The sequence below is a fragment of the Strix aluco genome, chromosome 6 (genome assembly GCF_031877795.1).
Source record: "Strix aluco isolate bStrAlu1 chromosome 6, bStrAlu1.hap1, whole genome shotgun sequence".
In the NCBI taxonomy this organism is placed as follows: Eukaryota; Metazoa; Chordata; class Aves; order Strigiformes; family Strigidae; genus Strix; species Strix aluco.
The window spans coordinates 29921694-29945325 of record NC_133936.1 but is presented as its reverse complement, the minus strand read 5'-3'; the positions used below and the strand labels follow the sequence as shown (position 1 = coordinate 29945325).

At 37.4% G+C, this 23632-nt stretch overlaps 1 protein-coding gene across 5 annotated transcripts in view; it reads right to left on the bottom strand.

Annotated features, from left to right (window-relative positions):
- Nucleotides 1-1596: 1596 nt before the first annotated feature.
- The window catches only part of ADAM23 (ADAM metallopeptidase domain 23), an 82897-nt gene continuing 60861 nt past the window's right edge, over nt 1597-23632 (bottom strand). The window contains exons 23-27 of one of the 5 annotated variants that reach the window (XM_074829367.1): nt 23252-23420; nt 21491-21602; nt 12190-12280; nt 8925-8979; nt 1597-4859 (exon numbers count right to left, since the gene is read on the bottom strand). In XM_074829367.1, the coding sequence (XP_074685468.1) occupies nt 4737-4859; nt 8925-8979; nt 12190-12280; nt 21491-21602; nt 23252-23420 (550 nt within the window). In that variant the 3' untranslated portion in view covers nt 1597-4736. Of the gene's footprint in view, nt 4860-8924; nt 8980-12189; nt 12281-18013; nt 18105-21490; nt 21603-23251; nt 23421-23632 lie in introns of all 5 variants that reach the window. The other 4 variants (XM_074829369.1, XM_074829368.1, XM_074829372.1 and 1 more) reach the window with 4 other exon arrangements.

Below are 23632 nucleotides of genomic sequence, written 5' to 3'. Positions count from 1 at the left end.
GTGCCACAATAAAGCATGGCCTGTTGTACTGGTGGTAAAGATGAGGGGTGTCCTGTGACTTATGACAAAACCAAGCTCCTTCAAATGAAAATTTTAACACAAAATAGACTGACACTTAATTGTTTGGTTTCTACAAATTAGAGCATTCTGAATTATGCTACCTTCAGCAGTTTGTAGTTGCTCAGAAATCACACATGTTAGGTGGATGTCTATGCTGGTCTGACACGGAGCCCTTGTACTTACCTAGAGGCCGTATGTTCTCTTGTGTTACGTGCTTCCACTAAATAACTTACTCAACAAACCTACAAAAATGTGAAGATGTGCTGCTGTGCTTGCTGAGTTCTGATCAATAAATCTCTGAACTGAGTTATAGCATGTATGTGCAGCTTTAAGATGTTTTTGTGACCTTTTGCTTTCAGTAGTATTGGTTTGAGTATCACTACTAAAATTCCTAGTTACTTAATTTTTTTTCTTCAAGCTTTCTGAGGGCACTTAAACAGTGTCTGTTGTATTGCTGATGGATGATTCGCATTAATTTTTCAGCTCTTGTGGGCAGGAATCTGAGTAAGTGCATTTAGAACCAAAGAGGGTTTTTTGGATTTGTACAACATGACTTGTGTTGTGTTGGTTTTGATGTAATAGTAAGTGCCCCAGCAAGATCACTCTTCAGTATTTCATGCTGTAATTTGAAAGTTTTCAAAAACAACTTTAAGAATTTTTCTTGTAAAATCAAAAGCAGGTATGTATCTATCTGTTGCTTTTGTATTCATATACTGCAAAAGGCTTAACTCCTATTTTAGGAATGACTGTCTATGTAACTATAGCCAAAACATTGCACGTTCATATTGAGTTTACAGATAAAACTTCCTATATTCAAATGACAAGAAATAAAAGTGGATGATAGTGGACCCATTAATGACAGTGTTCCCTCACTCTGTAGTTCTAAATGAGAAACATGCTTTCAGACATAACCATGGGAGGTATTAAGACAAAGGTGTATTCTGATTCCCTGTCTGGAGTTGGAGAAAGCAAAAAATTAGTAGTCATTTGTTAACTGTGTCGTGCATGCACTTAGTTTTCCCAGGCTGGCTTCACTAGAGTTAGTCTAGCAAAAAACAAAAAGGGAAACTGAGTTTCATTCAGTAATCCATTAAAATGATGACCATATTATTTAAAAAATATTTTGAAGGCTTCCTAATAACCAAATAATTACATCATTTTAGACTTTTTGTAATTATAACATTCAGATTTTTGAACTGCAAAATGCTTCCCTCAACTAATGCAGGCATACAGGTCTTGTTCAACTCTGTGAAGCCAGCAGGGTGGGACTAAGGCAGGCCCAGCAACCCTCCTTCTGCATGTCTGCTCAGTCCCAGGGAGAGAGGTGCTGGCCCCACGCATGTCGGGAAGCCTGCATGCAACGTCCTCTCACGCACAGAACCTCACTGCGAGACAGGACAGTTTTAGAGATCTTCAATAAAAGAAAACGCAGTCCCTTGCCACTCCTATAAAGGTGGTGATATCCTGAACACAGAAATAAAATAAAATGGAGAGAATAAATAAGGAAAAAATGATTCAAAATTAAAAACTACTCCATTCCATGTTCATTATGTTTTTAATACTCATCTTGCTAAGATGCAGAACAAGGACTATTGAATTTCCATTCATTAGCAGCCAACAAGATATGAATGACTATTAAGTTCAAACAAAAACTGATTTATAACATCAAGTTGTGCACTTAAAAAAATAATTACAAATCATTTTTAAAAGGAAGAGCAACAGTGGAAGCAATAATGAATATAAAACATGACTGATTAGGCTTTAAAACATAACTTCAAGTATTCTATGGCATTTTCTCAGACATTTGTCTTGAATTTGTTTGTGCAATACCCATCTTTGCATAGTAAAGAAAAATTGGTTAAACTCCAGCCTTAAGTAATCTGTTTCTTTTAACATGCACCTATAGAGCTGTGAATTTGCCTAGCAGACTTCTCTGTTAGGAGGATCAGATCATGCAGCAAACTGGAAACAGTTATACAGTTACCAGTTTCTTGTCCAGATGAATAGATAAATAATGGAGCAAATATATAGTGGATGAAATGGAGGCAGTGCTGACCAGGTTGTCTTTTGACGATGCTTTGTGATGAACAAATTAACACTAAACGGGTATGTACTTCCCAAAGCAGAGCAAAGGCAGGATGTAGAAAATCAAGACCTACCAAAACCAGTTTTTAATTGTCCACCACCACAGAAAGCACTTCAGCCTGTACCTACTCTGAGCTGTGTTTGTCAATTGTGTTCTGTACATGCTGGGCAGAAAGTGAATGTGTTCTTCCACATACAGTGGCTGATGAGTGGAGCATCAATTCAGCCAAGAAATCATAATTCCTATGAAACTGCTGGTGTAAATAGAAATTACTCCAGCACCAAACATATGTACAAGGTAGCTGGGGACCACTGTGGTCTGATTTAAAACATCACATCACACACTAACAATGTTGTGAAATGCTTCTCAAAGGTTTATTACACAGGTAGTTTATGTATATCCAGTTGATTTTACTTATTTTAATTTTTGGTAACCACTAGTGTTTCTGTTGTGGGTTACGCTTGCTTTGGAAGCAGAACCCTGACAACGTTGGGGGTTACATTCCCAAGAAAAGTACTTTTAGAGGACAATAATACAGTTGCAAGTATTTTTGGTTTGCCATAAAAGTATTGTCACTAACTTCATTCTGCTTGAAGCCAGGCAGGAATTTTTCAGAATAAAACTTATAATATATACCAATGTTGACTACCTGTGTGCAGCACCTTTAACTCATAACACAGTAAGTGTTAATGTGACTATGTTAAAGCTGTTTAAAAGCATTTAATAATAACTGTCAACCAAAACAACATATTGTAGTTCTCTTGTGAGACTGTTGGACTGAACATTATCATAATAAGAAATATAACTGAAATGAGATTTTGTAAGTCACAGGAAATCTGCAGCATTTTCTTAATGTTTTGGCTCTTAAAGCTAACTCAGGAAATGGATTTCCACTGAACAAAGATAAAGTAGTGTAACTGGACTTCTGTTGTTACTAATATCCAACCTTTAAATTAAATCCAAAATTACAAGAGTTTTTAATTCTGATTATCAGATGCAGCAATGAAATTTTCAGGTCACTTCACTTACATAAACTGAATTACCTAAGTTTTAAATCTAGATGAAAAGGATGAGCCAGACTGTACAGCTCTATACTTTAAGGGAGGCCCAAACTAGACATCTTCATATCTTTCTCAAGCCAGATCCACCCAGGCTAGCCTGGTTACGAGGGGTACTGCTGCCCAGCACTTCTCTGCAAAAATCAGTGTTTGTACACAAGGTGTGTCTAAAAGTAATCACAACACACAACCCCCTAAAGCTGGGATTTTGCACACTTCGTGATGGTAACTAACTATCAGTAGTCAAGGATCAAAGTATTAATTTTGCATTACACTTTGAAAAGTGAGATGCATCAAAGAGATACAGGGAGTGAGTTAGAAATGTCAGTCACCTTTGCAAGCCCACTTGGGTGGGTGGGCAGAAGGCAAAAGAATAATAACTCATTCCAAACTTCTAACATTTTGTGAGTATTTTAAGGCTTATTTAAGTTTTTATTTCACAGGATCTAGACAGGAAAAAAAGTACCTATAGTTTAAAAAAAAAGCTTGGCACTTGTGATTCATTTGAGAGGGTGGGTGTCACTTATCTTACATTATATTATGGAAAATCTGTATAACAGCCACAAAAAGTAATCCAGACCTATAGTCAGTACATAGATATGCATTTATACATTTTAATTGTTTTTGGTTTCAAGCATACAAACTTTAGATCACATCTGTTCGGTGTCAGAACTCCCTGCATCTGCATGCTATTAACTGCCTTTTTTGAGCAAGCCCAGAACATCCGCTGTACAACATGCTACAGAAAAAAAGGGGAGCAAAAAAACCCAAAACCAAACCCAACATCAAAAATAGATTTACATAAAGAATAGAACCTTTTTGTATGGAAATCCTTTTCTCTCATTATATATATATTTATATATAATCTGTGAAAATGATACGTCAAAATCTTATTTCCATATTTACACTTTTTTCCTTCTTGGAAGAATTACATCCATCACTTGATAGCTTCCATACCCAACAGACTCCTGGCCCAGGAGACCAAGACAAGGTGGACAGCGAGCTCACAGCACAGAGAACTCTGAAGTCCAGTGGCAGAATGCACTGCACGACTGGAAAAGCTATCAGAGCCTGGTATCAGCTTCCCAGTGGTTTGCATTTATTGGGCTGCAGATTCTGCCTGGGGTCAGCTTGCTAGCCTGGTTGTTTGTGTGAGCCATGCAGGTTACCCTTTCAAAATTAGCTCCTCATGCCACTGGAGTTTGATAAGAAAAAGGAAGTCATGCGAACTCAAGTGAAGTTAGAGTGCCAGCAGGCTGGGGAAAAAAATCTTCTGCTATTTCATTATTTTGGAACAGTTCTCTTATTGCACTTGGTCTGTGTGTATCCTTTGATTGAGAAAAGGAAAAAAAAACTACCTGATTTTGAAACAGTTTGCTTGTAACACGTGTCAGTTAATGTTAACAAGAGAAAGGTGAATAGAGGAAGTATTTCAAACTTATCTCCAAAAAGGACAGTCTTCTACCACCTCAAATCCTAACATCCCAACATTGTGTTTATAGTTACTGTTTCTCAGGTTCTTCCTTACTGATTTAGTTCCTGTGCAGCAAAGACATCATACCCAAAATCCAGTAGTGCAAGAAGCAGCTTTCTGAATCATATTTCTTCAGATAGGGCCTTGTTGACTTGGATCGAACCTTCGTTTTTTGACATTTCTTCCAGGTTGCATCAAAAGGAGATGAAAAGAGAAAAATGCAAGATATTAGTTAGATATAACAGGAACAAAGCCATGGCCAAGGTCATAGTAAAGTAAAAGGCTCACACTGAGACAGTTTAACAAATAACTTGCAGATTCCTTAAATTGCTACCCCTTGGTTGCATGCTTTCTGTAGCACAGTATCAAGTATGCAGTTTAAAGATCTTGCTGGCATACAGAATTCAATTATTTCTGTAGTAGTTCAAGTGGTGCTCTAAATTTGTAGAAACTTTCAGCCCACAGTAACATGTGTGTCCACTAGGCCAAGGAAGCATGCATATACCTAAAGGGTATGAGTCAGAAGTGCCAGTACTGGAAATACATAAGCACATGGACACTTGAGTGTCCATCTCTGGCTATCCAAGAATTTAGTTTACGTATTCCAGTGTGACAAAGAACTGAGTGCCTCTGTGAGCTCTTACCACACTATTGACCATAACTGCTATGAATCTTGGTAAGGTGCAAAATATAGCAAAGACACTGCATTCGAAGGAGACTGGACGGTTTTGTAAATTGTGTGATTAGAATTTAATGTTAACAGTGGATAAGCAAGCTGGTCAGTGATATCCAGTCTCCTGCGATACTGATATCCTATGTCAAACAGCAAGACATTAGGAAGCGACAACAGAAGTTGGGTGCAACCTCCCCAGTATCTGGCTTTATGTGGGGCATCAAGCAAGGGGCTCATGCATTTAGTTTTAACATTGGGCATACGCACCACTACCGCCACCAAACCGACATGCAAAAAATACAGACCAGGAATTCATAAATTCCCTAAAGCTACATACCAACCCCAGCATTTTCTATTTTCTGCAGCCCTGATAACTACCACCACTGCTACAATATTTATAAATACACAAGGTTTGCCCGGTGGTTTAAGAGACTAACAGATGTATCCAAAGGCAACTTCTCTTTGAGAAGATTGCCAGTAGTTCTTGGGCATCCTTTGTGGTGTTTTTTGTTTTGTTTTGTTTTTTTTTTCCTTGGGTACCAGTGCCTACATTTTTGCAAGGTGTATGCTTAAGAACTGCTGGTTTCTGAAAGATCACTGTATTCATCTTTCAATCACTTCCCCTCTAGGAGTACTGTACTAAAGCTCCTTTTGAATTAGGCTGACATTACTTCAATATCTCAACCCATCCTCCTCTGTACTACAGGTAAATTTGAGATGAGCAAATTATTTTTTCAGGCCAACTTGCAGAACTGCATGATAGGAAGTACGAATTTAATATAACTTGGTTAAATGTTAGTTAAAACCTGTTTTGTGTCTGCCTGTCCTGCCACTTTCAATGGAGAGAGGACATGTCTGCTTCTCTTCCCCCTCTGCCTCCCCCCTTTAAATACTGTCTAGCATACCTGAGTTCAAACACTACTGATGAGCAACTAATTAGTCAGTCTCCTTAAAACAAATCATCAATGCATGTAAAAAATCCAGATGATGCCACTTGTCCTTCTACTCTAGAGAAAGTACCATATTCCAGTTTGCTCAAAGACGACAAGTCATTAAAACATAGGCTGAATTACATTCTGTTACCTGAGCTTATTTTGATTAAAGAAATGGATTTTTCGAGTCTTAGAACATGGTACAGAGGACAGATGCTATGCTAGCTTCCCAGTACAACTCCTGTATCAAAACACTTTTGACTTTTATCCTATCAAATCTTTTCTAACCTGACCTCCACCAGTGTAGTATTCCAGTAAGGACCATTTGGTTGTATGACAGCTCAGCCAGCTCCCATGCCACAGGAAAAGTCTGCTGTGCTCTCACCATCCATTCTGTGATCTGTCCAAACCACGTATTTACTCATTTCCTAGTTTTATCCAGCAGAAATACACACTTCAAGGAATAAGATACTAAGCAAACCACTGCCTTTCTTAGGGTATTCTGCTAACAGTGCTGTATGAGAAAGAAACATGTGAAGAACTAAAACAACATTTACCATAAGAGTCTGAACTAGTCTCTGAAATACAGTACATCAGGTACAGTGTCAATATGAGCACATAGTACCCATGTGCAAAGCATTAACAAAAGCCTGCCACATCTCTGTGCTGCGATCACAGCACTTCAGAGATAGGCAGTCAGGTGTTATCCTGCAGGAGTTGGAATTCTATTCCGATTCCTTGACCTGCTTTAATGACTTCATCCCAAATTACCAACCATTTCAATACTAAAATGAAGGTGGTAGTCTTACTTAAATCAGCAAATAGAACAAGTCTCTCTCTTTCCCAAGAAAATTACAATAAAAATAAAGGAAACTGGGTGAGTATCAGGTCCTGGATACTTGCACCTCTTTAGCTATGTATTACAGTAGTACAAGGTTCCTTTCAGTAAAGCAGTAATGCAGGGGACAGAAGAGGCCTCTGTGGAATGACACACAGGAGAATGACGCTGTTTCCTAGTTCTTTGTTGGTTTATGTAGAAGATTTTAGAACATTAACTTCTTTTTTGCACTTAATGTCTCTTTAAATAACTAGGGTCAGCCTTTCAGTCTGTAATTCAGCCAGAAAAAGTGTCTCTAACAAGAATAAAACTATAGGTGAATCCAAATCAAAAAAGCACACCATGCTACAGCACGTCACTGCCTCTCTAATATGGTCATCTTTACAATCGAAAAATATTTCAGAAAAGAAGAACTGGTTTCAAAAAAGCCTGGATGTATATAAGAAATACCCTGCTGCAATCCTCCGCTTTTTTTTTTCTTTTTTGGCAACTAATTAGGAATGTGGTTACATAGTACATTACTTGCAAATCTGTGCCTTTGTGATCACATAACTACAAAGCTTTACTTCAGTATTTAAAGATTTATCCCAAACAAGTACTTTAACCACTTCAAATAGCTAATGTTTGCACAGGCATTCATAAAGCATGGTTCAAATGCTGGAGAAGAGCTTGAATAAATGACCTTTTGCTACAAAACTGATTCAAATTAACAAAATGAGGGACTAAAAGTAGCATCTTAAAATAAGACCTTGACCTGTCATTTTTTTTAGTAGTTTGGAAAAAAGTGATAAAATATCTTACACTGGATTCTAATGCTGATGTTTGTGTAGTGATGACTCTACTGAAGTCCACAATACATGCTTTACGGAAATGCTGGTAAGGGACCAAAACCTCCTTTCTCACAAAGTCGCCATTAGCATTCCACTGCCTTATAGTGCAGAAACTTTTGGGGTCTAAATGCATCTGCACAGACCAGTTAAACTTGGCATCTGTTGTATGTGGGTGAATCTCTGGTCCAGCCATTAATCTTCCATTAAAGAGACAGAAAACCCTGCAGCTCTTCAGCTAAGAAACCATTGCTCGAAATAGAATTGTGCACACAATCAACTCTTCTCTGTCAGCCACTTTTCATGTGCGTTTCCACATCACTTTTACTAGCATTGCATCTTAGCAGTGTTGCTTTATTACCAAAAATTGCTTTAATACTGTTAAAGTCAGCAACAAAAGCATTTAACTGGCTTATTTTACTGCAGTAACTTTGCAAAAATAAGTGAATATATGCTAAAGTATAGGCCCCTGAGACTGTGACTGCAGCCACTGCACAGAGCTACTCCTCTAATGGTAAAATTGTTGTTCTTATATTAACTCTGCACGTTGCAATCTTGCACATGAAAATTTTAGGAATGCCGTACTTTTGTACATTACCCATCAGAGTTGAGGTAGAAATACGTAGGACTCCCTTAGTGCAGTCTAAACACCAACAGCTTTAGAAGTACTGTGCAAGGCTCAACTGAAGTAAAATCTACTTAACAAGGTTTCCACCCACAGCCTTTAAGCCACCTGAAATGTGTAACGAGGTTCTATGCCTCCTAAAATTGTCAGTTAACTTTTTTCTTTCGTATTCTATCCACACATTAACTTGATTAGAATAATTAACCCAAGATTCACTCTTGAAACTGGAAGTTATGTTTTGTTTTGCTTTGTTCCTCCAAACTTGCATCAAGCCTTCTTTTACACTTCCCCTCCAACCCCACCACCCCACCACCTCAGTTCATGAACAAAGTTTGCTTAGTTGCAGCTTACGTTTGATATGGACTTGACACCACAGTACCGTATGTTCATATGAACATCTGATAACCTGTGAAACAGAAATCACATCTCCCAGTTTGTAAAGCATTAGCTACCTTCTCTCATATTTGCAGAGACTAAACATATCACTTGCTTAAAAAGGAAAAGTCAAAATCCTCTTTATTATCCTCATCTGTCCCTCCAGATATATCCGAAGCAAAGTATCAGAGGGTCTACATGTGCTAGCCCTCTTTTGTATACAAGCTGAAAAGCCTTTTCAGTTCCCCTCTGACCCCCAGAAGAAACATGCACTTCAAGCTGTGAGCTAGGCCAGGCCAGTGTACTTGAGGTTCTGCTACAGAACAAACATTTGTATCTTGCTCTTTTGAGAATAAGAGCTTCAGGAGACATTTCCAATACATTTCTCTGTAGGGATAACAAACTCCTGCATTTGGGCAAACGAATGACACCAGGATGCAAAGCTGAACCCTTGTGAGAGTAGTTTGAGAGATGTGGAACAGAAAGGAGAAATAAACAATTGATTAAATACAGTATTGTTTCAGACAGGGAGGGATTCTTCTAGAGATGTGTGTTCATGCATGTTCTGGAGTGTAGGTGTCCCTAGTCAGCAGCCAGACTGCTCGCAGAGCTGCTAGCAGGCACTGCAGCACTGATGCAAAAGAGCACAGGTTGTTACAGCACAAGACAGCTTAAAAAGATTCAGAGGAAGAAACTGCCCGAACCTTTTATATTTTAATGACTTGTACTATGTTTTCAACAAATTACTTTCTGCAATACAAATGCATCATCTAGGGATGAGCACTCCGTGTCTGGAAAGTATATGAATTGCTAAGTAACAAACATGTCTCCTGACAGCAGAAAACTGGTCCAAAAGTATAATCCAACATTTATTTTTTCTAACGAAATCTAGCTTGGTTAATTCCTATGGGAACTTGTAATATTAGTGTTTCTAATATTGTTGCTTTAAATGTGTGTGCATTGTTGTTCTGAATAAATCAAAAATTTTAACAGAAATGTTAACACAAGCCTTGGAGAAAATTTGGCTGTATTTATTTAAAAATCTAACCGCAGTGAAGTGCAGGGGAAAAAAACCCTCAGTTCTGCAACTAACTGAAATTTTAATGTATTGTTTATATGCTTTATTTAGACTAAAAGACAACTCTCTCCTATAATTCTGCATCTAGTAGGATATGGCAGAAAAAACATAAATGTACTTGTATCAGTTAACGCCAGAGAATATGTCCAAGTATTAAAGAGTGTCTGTAAAAAAGCATTATTCCCAGACTAGGCCTTTACACAAAAGAAATCTTTCAATCCATCAGACGAAAAGAATGCCAATTCCTTCCTGTGTTAACACCACATGCGAATCCATGTCTATCACTGCATATTCTAAAATACACACCTCATTTGAATTTCTACCTTTTAACACAGATTTGATGAAACAACATAACAAATCAAAAATGCATACATACTAAATTATTCTACTGTTTATAAATATGGAAAATACAAATCTCAGACATAGGAGACACAATGCAAAAGATAATAGGACTGTATCAAAACTACATTGTTTTTAAGTGACTACAGGGCAGCTCTAAATACTGGAGGCTAACCTAGGGGTATTTATTGTACAAATAAGTGGATTTCATTTATTTAACTGAGAAGCAGCTGTAAGAAAACAACAACAAAAAAAATACAGCAGGTCATGGTAAGTCTATCAGCAGGAATTAAAAAGGCTTACGAAGATGATACACCCATGCTTGAAGACTGATGTTTTGATACATTTTGTATTTAAACTTTTCTTCCTAAAGCAGATGTGGAGCACTGGCTCCCACCGCTGATGCACGCAGCACTGCAGCGCTTGCCAGTGTCAAGGGGAAGTGCTACTTCCCTCAGAACAAGCATTTAGAGAAAAATGACTGCGGCTGGTGCTGGGTCTTTCTGAAAACACTGCTGGTGGCAGGCAGTGCAACAGAAAGGAGTAACTGCCTTATCCAGAAGAAAGGGCAAAGCCTGTTTTCTGTTTTCAGCAGGGCTGAAAGATTTAGAAATATTTTGCTTCTATAATCATGTCTCATGCCAGGAGACACTATGAAAATATAACAGTCTAAACCAGAAGTAAACAAACATTTTCCAGTGACCTTTGAAAGTGAATTAACAGATAAATATGACCTGATCACTATATGCTACTTTGATAGCTGCCTTAATCAATTAGGGAATAGATTTTTTTTTTCTTCTCAACTCAGAAATGAAATATTAATATAGGCCATATAAAATATTATTTGAACTATTATAAAATAACTGATTGAGAAATTAGGGTTTATTGTTGTATCATGGCTTAGTCTTGATTCATGTTATTGAAAAGAAATACAGACTTGAATACCATGAGAAATTACTTGTTCTTGTGCTTAAAACTTTCGTGAATTATTAGGTTATAAACATTGATTCTAAATTTAGATTCTTTTTACCAAATATGGACCATACATGTAGGCAGACTTGACACTACAAAAAAGGCAAGAATTAAATACCTTTGTGCAAGACTCTCTCTTTGCTTTAACAGCCCCAAGCAGAATGACTGGTATGTTTCTCTTCATAGTTATAAAAAACACGTTGAACTAGAATTGGGTGAGAAATGTTTTCATCTTGCAAGAGACAGTTCAAGATTTCAAAATGTTCTCTCTAAACCTGATTTTTTAAAAAAAATTTTGAATTGGTAATTAAAAAAAAAAAATCAGTAACCACAAACAAAAGTTAGCTCTGGTACTTCTGAGTCAACTGTGTCAACACATTCATTACTGCAAACTACTCTGCTACTGCCACCACTTACCATTTACACATGAAGTCTTTAATTATAAAAGTTTATCAGTTTGAAAGTACTACTGCATTCAAAATAAGCACTCCTCAAGACATGTACCTTTTGGGGCTTTTAACCACTGTAGTCAACTTATGAGAACAATGCTACTAATTGGAGGTGAGAAAAAGACCTTGCTCCCTAAGTGTTAGGGTGAACTCATGAAAGTTACATTCATTCTTTTGCTGTTCTTCAACTTTGCACCCTGATGACATCTGCTAGTTTCAAATCCATTTCTTCCTCTTGTTCAGTGCAGGTGTAATTCTCTTTAAAGCAGTTTGATATAGTTTGGGGCAGGGGCAAGGGGAGTTTTAACTTAGAAATCTTGTAGCAGGAACTCAAAATTTAGTGATATAAGCAAGAAATAGAAATGCCATAGCCACTGAAGAGAAGACATGCGGCATTGCTTACTTAAAGCCCCATCCTGTCCCCCCAAGGACAATAGCTGCTACCAGGATGGCACCAGCGATGGAGCCTATTATAAGATTGGTGGCACTAGGACCTGTGATAAAGGATTATGGTAAGACAGACATAAGAACCAACCACTTTATTCACATTAAGTGAAGCAACTGAAGGGTAGTCAAACAATTCAAGGAGTACAGACAGCACACACAAGGTGATGTCTCTAGATGATTTTGGCAAGCCCAACTTACTCTGCTTTAACAGTAAGAATGAACAAAGCTGTTGGTCTCTGCATTGTGCTATGCTGACGTCTACCATAGATAAAAATCTAGTATTAGACAGTAAATTCCATTGTTGACTTACTCCATTATCTAGTGAATGAACTGTCAGCTGAGGACACGAAGATATTTATGAATAAGTCCCTAACTTAAAGGAAAAACTATGAATGCTGTTTTGTGACTGCAGCAAATGAGAAAGAAAAAAAAATAAATCAAAAAGCCTAACTTTTTTCATGGAGATCCTGAAAGGTGGTAGATATTTTAATTTGAGCAGAAAGCATCTAGCACCACTTGCTAATCAGAGTTCAGACTCCCTACAGTTACGTCAATGCTACCTTTACAGACAATTGTTTGACAAAAGCAAAGGATTATATAATAAGGAATAAAAATTGAAATAAAAGCTGTATTCCCATTAAGCTTTCCAAACATCAAAGCATCTCTTCATCATCCTCAAGAAACTACTTAACTACAAAGTGGGGAAGGGTGGAGCAGGAAAAAAGAGCAACAAAAGAAGCAGCACAAAATATGTTTGTGCAATTTTCTGAAGAGGGCAAGAGAACACCTAAATAATATACTCATAATTGACCCTTAAGTGCTCTATTTACACAGGGTGGAGGAAAACTGACAATAGGTCTGTACAATAACTTCCTATTGAGCAGTCTTTGATGTAAAGCTAATTGCATCTAAGCTCAAGGCAAAATGAGTCCAACCCAATAGTTCTTTTGCAGCATATTGCACATTTTCTGTTTAAACATTTACATATTCAGGAATAGCCTTCAAAAACAGTTCTTACCTCCCATACCAGTCTCCCCAAACCAACACTTCTACACAGCAACCGAAATTTTCCTATTTTAAATGTTCTGAAACTGAGTTTGGAAAAATGACAGCTAACAAGGAAGAAGAAGGAGCAGCCAGAGATCAGCAAAGGAAAGAGCAAGGGCAGCTGCAACAACTGAACATTTTAAGCTGTTAGGTCGGTATCACAAAACCTTCTGCCTAGTCCCAGGTGCTACTTACTACAGTAAGTACGTGTCCTAAATTTTAAAACTTACTGCAATGACCTAACTTCATTGCATCCATTACACATTTCCCATATCAGTGCTTCTGGAGATCAGATTAGCTAAAAGAAAACGAAGTTTTAAAAATTGCTTCCTGCAATTCCTACACAAAGAGTATTCAGGAATAGGAGTAAAAGACTTGGGCTGAAACAGAAATATAGTGAGCTTTACAGATATGAGCAGTGCACAAATTTGACAACAATAATTAAAAGGTAATTCTTCACAATTTGGAAGAACATATCTTATTTGGACTTACCTTTAAAGTCACACCTGGCTCAAATCAACAGGAGTGAGCATGGTGGGGGGTACACAAATGCCATTCCATAGGCATTATATTCCCAATAAAGGCTTGCTTTCAACAGCAGCCTGAGGAGCTACTGACTCAGATCTATGGCTTACTCTGGATTTTATCAAATGATTGCACACAACAAAAGACTGAAAACACAGCAACTAATTTATCTGTAATAAATTTTAGAAGCCTTGAAAAATTCTAAAGCTGATTTCTTTCTAGCCACAGAATGCTATCTTCCCACAAAAGAGGTACAATGATTAACACAGTCATAACTTTGATAAGGAAGTACCAAATGGCCACTCTTCTACATCTGTCTTACTATGTTCCCTGGTTATTAAATGTTTGGTGAAAAAAAATAAAAATCTGTTCCATAGTGCACATCCATTCAACAAACAGCAGGTTTGTTCTTTCAATACAGGAAATCCAATATTGGTTTTATTTACTATAAACATAGAAGAATTCAATCAAAATTTAAACAGAAGAGAATCATATACAAAACAATTAGGTTCAGTTAATAGAGAAGTTACTAAAATTGCGTTAAGTATAAACGGGTCCTGATAAAAACTTTTAGGATCTGACCCAATTTTACAGAGTGTCAGTGATTAAAGAAGTGATGTTCATTTTTAACACAAACCCCCTGCTGAAAAATAAATGCCTGTGAGAATTAGGCTATCTGCCAGAGAGAGCCTAAGAGCAGAGTAAATGATAGATGGCTGTGGATAAAGGCATGTCCATTCCTCTGGAATAATTTTAAAACTGCTTCACAGCATGCTGGGAGTGGCTGTTCCTACAAAGGCAGAGGAACAGCTATTTTTCCTAGTCAAGAAAGGGCTACATTCAAGGTAAAATTTCACTGATAATCAACAAGACTGTAATCTCATTTCTGACTTCAATATAAAAACAAAGTTGGTGGAATACTTATGATTACTAAACAGCAACCATTTGTTTACCAGAACAGAGTCCTCCAGTTAATGAATTCCAGTTTTGAAATACAGATTTAAGAGGATTATTGGTAAGCTGTTTTAAAGACCATAACAGACTGTGCACATAAAAGTACTTACAATGGGACTACTTTTACATGTTATACTTTATGGATGTATGCCTTATGTTTTATTAAGCATTATCAAGGACATTGTATTTAATAAATCAGAATTTTGCTACCAGTATGAAGCGCACTTTGCGCATCAGCTCACTTTAATTAGTGACATTATGAAGAAAAATACAAATCAGTATGTTTCAGCTAAATGAGGTTCTCTAGTCCCTGGACTCAGATGCTTGACATAATGTGGTGGTTTGACCTTGGCTAAATGCCAGGTACCCACCAAGTCGCTCTATCACTTCCCCCCCCCCCCTTTTTTTTCTCAACAGGGCAAAGAGGGGAAAGAAAATAAGATAGGAAAAAAACCCCAACCTTGTGGGTAAAACAAAAGCAGTTTTAATACAAGCAAAGTGAAGCAAAGGTCCGCTCGCGGAAGCAAAAAGAAAACATTCTCTACTTCCCATTAACAGGCGATGTCGGGCCTTCTCAGGAAGCAGGGCTCCAATACGCTTAGTGGTTGCCTCGGAGGACCAAAGGTGACCCCCACCCCCTTCCTCCTTTTTCCCAGCTTTATACTGAGCAGACGTCATATGGTCTGGAATATCCCTTTGGTCAGTTGGGGTCAGCTGTCCTGGTTGTGTCCCCTCCCAAGATCTCGCCCACCCCGTCCCACTGGGGGGGAAAATGTCAGAAAGAGCCTTGGTGCTGTGTAAGCACTACTCAGCAGTAGCCACAACACCAGTGTGCTATCAACACCCTGCCAGCTCCCAACATAAAACACAGCACCATGAGGGCTGCTACAGGGGAAAACCAATTCCGGCTCAGCCAGACCCAGTACACATAAATACAAGCAAACAAAGTATGAAGAAGGTTTTAACCACCACCATACTGTGGGGTCATTTTCCATCCAGACTATCACAAGATGCAACACTTCTGGTATACTTGATCCTTCCATCACATTACTGCTGTAACCTGCAGGCACAGATTTGTGAGGAGGAAGCTCCTGCAACTAACTGGAGCGTAACTGCCTGGCACACCACCCCTTCCCGCAAGGCGCTATCTGCTTTGGTGTGGCTATTGTATCATCCCTAGTCATCTTTTAGGACCCTGATATGAATCCTACTGAATTAAACCGCGTTAAAACAGAACACACCTTTAATTTCAGTGAACTTCAGACTATTCCCTAAATCTTCATCATCATCAGACAGATTCTGCAAGAATTAATATACATTCCTTTGAAACTCTGCTAGTTGTAGAAGAGGCAAGTTACTGCAGACTGTCCTGCAAGTAACAACACACTGTGGTGGTCTGACATTTTCTCTTCTTGCCTGTCACTTTGCCAGCCGAATCCTCTAGCTTAAGTTATCAAAGCTAAGTATCCACTTTAGGATGAAATCTGGAAAAAAAAGACTGCCATTTTGTCCCCCGTGATTACTAAAACAAATTCATAAAGCATTAAGAAACTAGAGTTATTTCAGCACTTTGAAGAAAAGTTTGCAATTTGCAAGTAAAGTGGCAAAGGAGGAGGAAGAAGGGCAGGACCTGGCGTCAGGTTATGATGAACACAACCTCCCCTGCAGCCATGGTGGTAACAGCCACCAGGGCCTGAAGGGCATTAGGACATAGAAGCTATTTGTGTTCCCCATGTGCTTTCTTTAAACCAAGCAGCACAAAGTAGCAGCAGCTTGCCTTGAATGTGAATTTTTATCTTAAGAAATCAGAGGACAGAGAAAAGACTGATGGGATCCAGGAAACAAGAGTGGATAGAAACAAAAATGAGTCAGGTAGTGAGTGATAAGAAGAGAAGAAAGATTAAGAAAAGCTGGAATTAGAGCAGAAGGATACAGGATCAAGAGCCAATGGTCAGGGATGTTGGTCAGACCTGAGTGGATTGAGACAGCAGGTAAGGGAAGCTAAAAACAGAAGGGTACAAGGCAGAATTGAAAGCAGAGGGTAAATGGTCCTCAACTGTAGGTAAATAAATATTCTGTTCCAGAATCTGGGTTCCTAACCTCTACAACCCTCAGAGTCTTCAGTTTTTAGCAAACAGCTGTAAAACACAGATGTGATCTTTCTCAAGCAGATGATCTATTACCCTCTTCCTTCTATTTGTTTTTCTATTAGCTGTCCTCTGTGAGTGCAAAGGTCTCTACTCTTCTGAGAATCTAAGAGGAGTTTCATGTAACAGTCCAGGTCAGCAAAAGCTAAAAGGGTTGTATCTAGAGCTGCAAACTCAGACACACAAAATGCTGCCTACCAGAAGACTGCCTATGCAGCCTTAATTAGAACTGTACCTGAATGCTTTTTCACAGAGCCTGATTAGGAATCACAAACTGGTTATGATTCCCCCTTCAGAGAGATGGCACTGTCACACGACAGAGGTAATATATAGTATTAGAAACACAGTGAAGTTTGAAATCTCAGAAGAGTAGAACACCACCATTTATTCTGTAGTTTGAACAGTGAATGCAGAATGAAGAGAGTTCTTATATGGGCGTTTTATACGTGCATATATACATATATATACACACATAAAAATCACAGCCACTGTTAAAATTGAGGTAGTGGGCTAACACTTAAGATTACAGTTTCCTAAAACTATGAAAAGACAGTAAAAATTGCTCATACATATTTTTTACATATGAATTCTATACTTCAGCATTCTACTGCCTTGAGGTAACAGAATCCTAGCAACAGAACATTCAGAAGCTTTACTGTAAAACTAGATGTCTATACTCTTATCATCAGCTTTTATCTTTCTAGCTAAATCATGTGGCCTATTATTAGACTGAAAGCCCCACAGATTGTAACAATTTCTGATTTTATAAAACACATTACTCAGTCTATTTTGCAAAATAATCACAAACTTCCATTTTCTCCCATTATTATTATAATTTGGTGTAATGGAAACATTTAGACATTTAATTTTACTGTGACAATGTAAAAATTCACAAACTTATTGTTTTTATGCCCCACATTATCCCAGACAGGAGAAGGTTCAACACTGCATGAGCAAACCACATGACACAGACACAGTCAAATCACATGACAAATACAGTCACCACATGACAAAGCTAACAGGGTAATACACAGAGGGCTTGGGTGCATACGGTTACCTCACACACTAGGCACCAAACATAAAACTCAAACTAAGAAAAATGCTTACTCTATTCCCCACCCTGTGCCTCCAAAAATCACCCCCAAGGCCAGAATGGTCCCTGCCACTGCACCTATTAGCCTGTTAGTGGCCATGCTCACTGTGTGGAGGGAAAAGGGAAGATTTTTTAAGGAAATGATCACATATATGTCTGAAATGAAAACATGAAATAATTCCTCAAAGGAATATGTCACGCTATAACCCAAATTCAAAACTCCTAACAAACCTTTATGTACCAAATACTGTAGCTTTAAAAACTTTGAAATTAGCTATATTTGGTTTTCTTTGAACGCTTACAAACATTTCAATGAGAAGTTTCCCTGTAAATTTAAGACTATTCCTTTTAGCTTGTGGTTCTATTATTTACTTTAAAAGGGAACAACCTACTGCTTGTTTAAAACAGCCAAAATGTAAATAAATCGCCAATAAGAAAAATTCCTTTTGATCACCAGAAACTTACTGTATCCATAATATAACTAAGCAAATGAAAACTGTCTGGAAAGAGTTCGAAGGCAGGAAAAGAAAAAAAACCCAACTTTTTAATTCATTCCTTTACTAGTTAGTAGTATTTTCCTTTGTTACTGCATTTATCAACAGGACACTCTATTTATCTGTATGACCTAAAGACAGATAACAGTATTTAAAAGGAAAAACCTACCCTGGAAATGTGCTTCAGGTAACACCCTGGAATTTCCATATATTCGGATAGTCTCTCTTAAGACATCAAGGCCTTATTTTTCATTTTTTAAGGGAACCCTTTTGATAGATTCACCGAGTCTTAATAGACCACAAAGAAGCAGCTGAATTCCCTGTCTAATGGGAACTTTTCCAAGGGACAAAAACTTTATATATAGTCTTCATGCTGAATAAAGTCTGTTTTGAAATGGTTTCATAATTTTTTCCTGTTTCATAAATATACACAAACACACACACACACACTTGAGACATAAGTTTTATATTAGAAAAACAAATACACACTATTCCACTAGTCAAACAAAGGCCTAATTCTGCAAATGAAATTGCAAAGGAAGAATCTTGCATGCATATGGAGTCCTACTGATTAGGACTAGCCAAGATTCTAAAATAATTAAAAGTTTCTGCAGTAGCCAAAAACTATCAGCAAGAACTCTGTCTTCCCAAAACTGCTAGCCTGCTGTGTAGGTCTGCTAGTGCAGGATACAATAGGTTGCTGAGTTTAGAGTAATTCAAGACTCATGTATTAATACCAACGTAATAAAGGACCACTAATTTTTTTAATCCTGCAGTATGGAACCAAAAGCAATTGATGGATGATGGAAAGATCTGAAAAGTGCAGCAGGAGTTGCAGTCAACTGTCAATTATAATAATAATATATAAATAAAGAGCAATACTTTCTAGCTATACATGCTCTAATTGTAGTAAGAAAAATGCTTGGATTTATAGTGTAAAAAATCTTAAATCTATTAGGTGAATTTTCACATCATGAATGTTCTGCTTCTGAAATGTAACAAAACTCAAATTTAGAGCTAAGGAAAAACAAGTATTTTGGTTTCTGCCTCAGCCCTGTAAACTGGCGTGTGACTTGGGAAGTACTGGTAATAGGGGGAAAAAACTTCACGGAAACTAGTACATTGGATCTTCACAATACAGAAAACTACTTCTGTAATCTTCTGACATCTTCTCACAAAGGGATTCCTCTGTTAGCACACCAAAAGAGATGAATGTAGCTGTCAGCAGTCAGGCCCCCAAATTAATTTCTAGGTGCCTCAACATCAATAAATTACTGTAACAACGTAAGTAAAAATAATCCATCTTTTGAAATCATTGAGCCACCTTGTACAAAAACATAATCTGCCTTATTGCAGAGGACTCCACTGAATAATGCAGTCTAAACTTTATGTCTGTACCTACTGGCAGAAATCCATGAAGATACTATTCCTTTAAGACTTTTACCCAGAATATTTCAGCATCGATGTATTAATTTTCATAAAGGTAATTCCATTCTGAATTTGGTGAGTTAATTTGAATTAGAAAAATCTAACCAAGATAAGTGTACCTTCTGTGCTGCCTTTCCTATAGACCTTTTTACAGAGGAGGGAATTATTTCTTACCTACAGGATTTGGAAATAAGCAATATAAGATTCATGTACTGTGTGTCACAACTGTAAATACTGCTCTCCTCATCCACACACAAAGAGAAGTAATCAGCCCTATAGTGCTGTTCTCCACTATTTTTTTTAAGACTTTGTAAGCAGCGTTCCAGAGTTAGGAAGGTTTTTATGGGAAATGGAACGACAAGCAGCTTTGTAAGACAGGGTACAAACCAGGCAGCTCTACACTGAACAGTGGTGGGGTTTAGGAGCCCAGGAAGCACCTGCACAGATTCCCTAATGCAAATCTGGACTGTTCTAGAGAGCCTCCTTCACAACAGTAACTTGTTTTAATCTCTTCAACAGTTCTTGATAAAGGTGTACTAGAACCATTCTGCTAAGGGGCAAAAGAATAAGGCACACAAGAGAGAAGCAGAGCCATTCTGGAGGGACATACCAAAATCCTGTCCTCCCTTGAAACCTTGGATATTTTAAAGAGTAATCAAATTAGAGTCTGAGTTCTAAGGATTACATTTTTAAACAACTTTATCTTCTTTTCATCAGCCTTGCATAAGGCACAGAAGGACCTGGAACTGGGACATAGCAGAAAAACTTTTGTCTGGGTTTCTCAGTTGTTTGTTGGGAACTTTATCTGTAAATGCATAACACTGGATAAATATAGTCTGATGCTGGACAATGTCCTGATGACAGGAAAGACATATAAAAGTTGCACAGCACAATCCAAAGACATTCTTTGGCAGAGAAGTCAGAGAGAATCTCAAGTGCTTTTCTTCCTCTTTGAAAAACTTTTTTAATGAATTATTTCCTCATTAGGAATTTATACTTCATATGCAGTTGAAATACCTATTAAATACATAAGAGTAAGCAATAATAGTCGGTAAGAATAATGTAAGTCCTTAAAAATCTTAATTTATTTCTTCTTCCTCCCATTGAAATATGATTTCAAAGAATCAAAGTGTTTTTCACAGGACATTCCACTTTCCCTTTTTTTATGCCACAGCTCTTTGAATTAGTTGAGAACAACTAAAGGAACTGGAAATCTCTAGTAAAACATAAATACTGAATTATCATATAAATATAAGAGCTACACTTAGACTCCAATCACAAAGAAAATGATTGTAAAAAATAGAGAATATGGGACAAAAGAAAAACTAGGAAGTACATACCATCACCTACTGAAATCTTCCCCAAATTTAGGTTAGAAAAATAAAAAAGTTTCATCAATTCTTAAAACAGAAACACCTACTTCATCTACACAAAGCAGAATTTTACTACATGGGTCTAAGCAGGACTGCACAATATCACTCTCTTTCTATATGCTAATTCAACTACCACGTATCAACAGAAAAATATCATAAATACTTGAAAGAACATCAAAACTGAAATCGCACAAACCCTTGGGTCCTTCATCCTTCTTGCTACCAGTATCCCTGATAGGATCATCAATACTGCAGTCTGTTCCAGCCCAGGAGAAATTACAAATGCAAGTGGCTTCATTACTACAAACCTGGAAAAGAAAATAAGTTGCAGCAGTTGGTTTTTAACTACATTTTATTAGGTTTGCTTAACATGCGATTAGGTATTTAATTTAGAGTATAAAACTTGTCCATTTATATATTGTAACAATAGCCCTGAGTGTTCAGAATGAGTATAATATCATAAAATGAGTATAAAATCAATAACCTGAAAGCTTGCTTTAACCCTCTAAATACACTCAGATGCTAGGAAAAGCAGAAGTGTTCCTGTAGTTCCATCACCATTTGCACTACACACCTGCACAGGATTTAAAAAATAACAGAAACTCTCATCCAAAAAACCCTCTATCTAGACTAGTTAGATCTTCGCTAACCATCTAGACCTTGAGCCTGGATGTCCAGAAAGAATACAAGCATTTGCATTTAAAATGTTCAAGAGATGGTCATGCTTTATAACCTCTCATTTACAGCTTCCTCCCATGTAGAAAAAATAGTATGGTTTTCATCACTGGTTTTGTCATCATTTCATCATTTTTTTCTAAGCAGCAATGAGGAGTGCTTGCTTATCTTCCAGAAAGAGGAAATAGTTCTAATTTCTAATAATCAGCTAATAATGTCTTTTGGACACTAGAACATAATGTCAAAAAAAACCAGACAATAACCTACACACTAATTATTACAAGTAGTACGTGTGATTTTTTTAATTTAACTTTTATCTCACTCTGCTTCTTAAAGTATTCACTGAAGAATCTTATCTGGGAAGCTGAACATAAACACATCTTACGGCAGGTTTGATCAACTGAAGTATTGTTTTAAAATTATGAGTCGAAATCATGCAAAGCAAAACAAAAAAGGTAACATAGTTCTCTCACCACTCATGCCACTCTCCAAAAGTACCAAGACTGCTTCTAGATCTCCCAGATCCTTTACACACAAATTTTAAAATTTTTCATCTTGATTTTGAACCTAGTCCTTTTATTTGAAGCACTGAAATTCACCCTCAATTACATATACCAAGAAGAAAAAACAAACAAACTTCTTGTATAAAGTCTAGCCCCGTAGGCAAGTGTCTGTCCACTGAATTCCACAGTGGAAAGGTTTTATCAGTACTTTATCAGTATCAGTGAAGACGTGGAAAAGTGAATCTGTTCAGGAAAACATACCTAATGTCTTAGACAAATGGACTTATGGGTAGAATAACAATATAATGTGCCTAAATGTAAAATGATGCACTTTGCATCTGTTCAAGAAGAAGGTATCATCTCTGTTGAGGTCCAACAGTTTAGAATTTTAATTATTGAAGTCATGAGGTATAACTCCATGAACAGAGGACCAACTTAAGGTGTTAGTATGCATGAAAAAGTTGAACTGAAGATGGCAAGTAGCTTGAAATATGGGTAGTACATTACAAAAGTTTACAATTACTAATGTCAAAGCTCTTTCTTGCTAGTAAGGAAAACAACACTTTGGATATAATTGCAGAACTAATTTGACAACTGCTTTCTAAAATTTTATCTATGCTTCACAGAATGGCAGTCTTCCTCTGAATCTAACATTAGTGTTTTCAGATCAACAGGTCTTCGGAACACTCTCAAGCAGAGAATTCCATAGGGTACATTAAGGTCAGATATAGCAGAGATAGCTGGAGAAGCTTAGCTGCTAACTCACAGTACACACTCACCCCATGACCAGAACAGACTTTTCCATTAGAACCAATGGGACAGCTGCTTATGTTCAAGGACTGAATTGGCAGGCACTTTTTGTCCAGACACATCATGTGAGGTCCACATGGAGCTCCATCCTCCACATAACCTACATCTGTATCATCATCTAAAAGAACATGAGCACCACTAGGAGAAATAAGTTTTAAGACACTATTAGTATTTTGACTGGAGTCTTCTGAAAATATTAAACATGTTAGTATAGATACAAAAGCCTCATACCGTTCTCTCATTCAAGCATACAGACAGATTGAACAAAATTACAAAGTTTTTATGTCTGTCCACAGCACTGACAAGGTGTTCCAGCTGTCAGACTAAAAAGAAGTCTAGATAATGGCTTA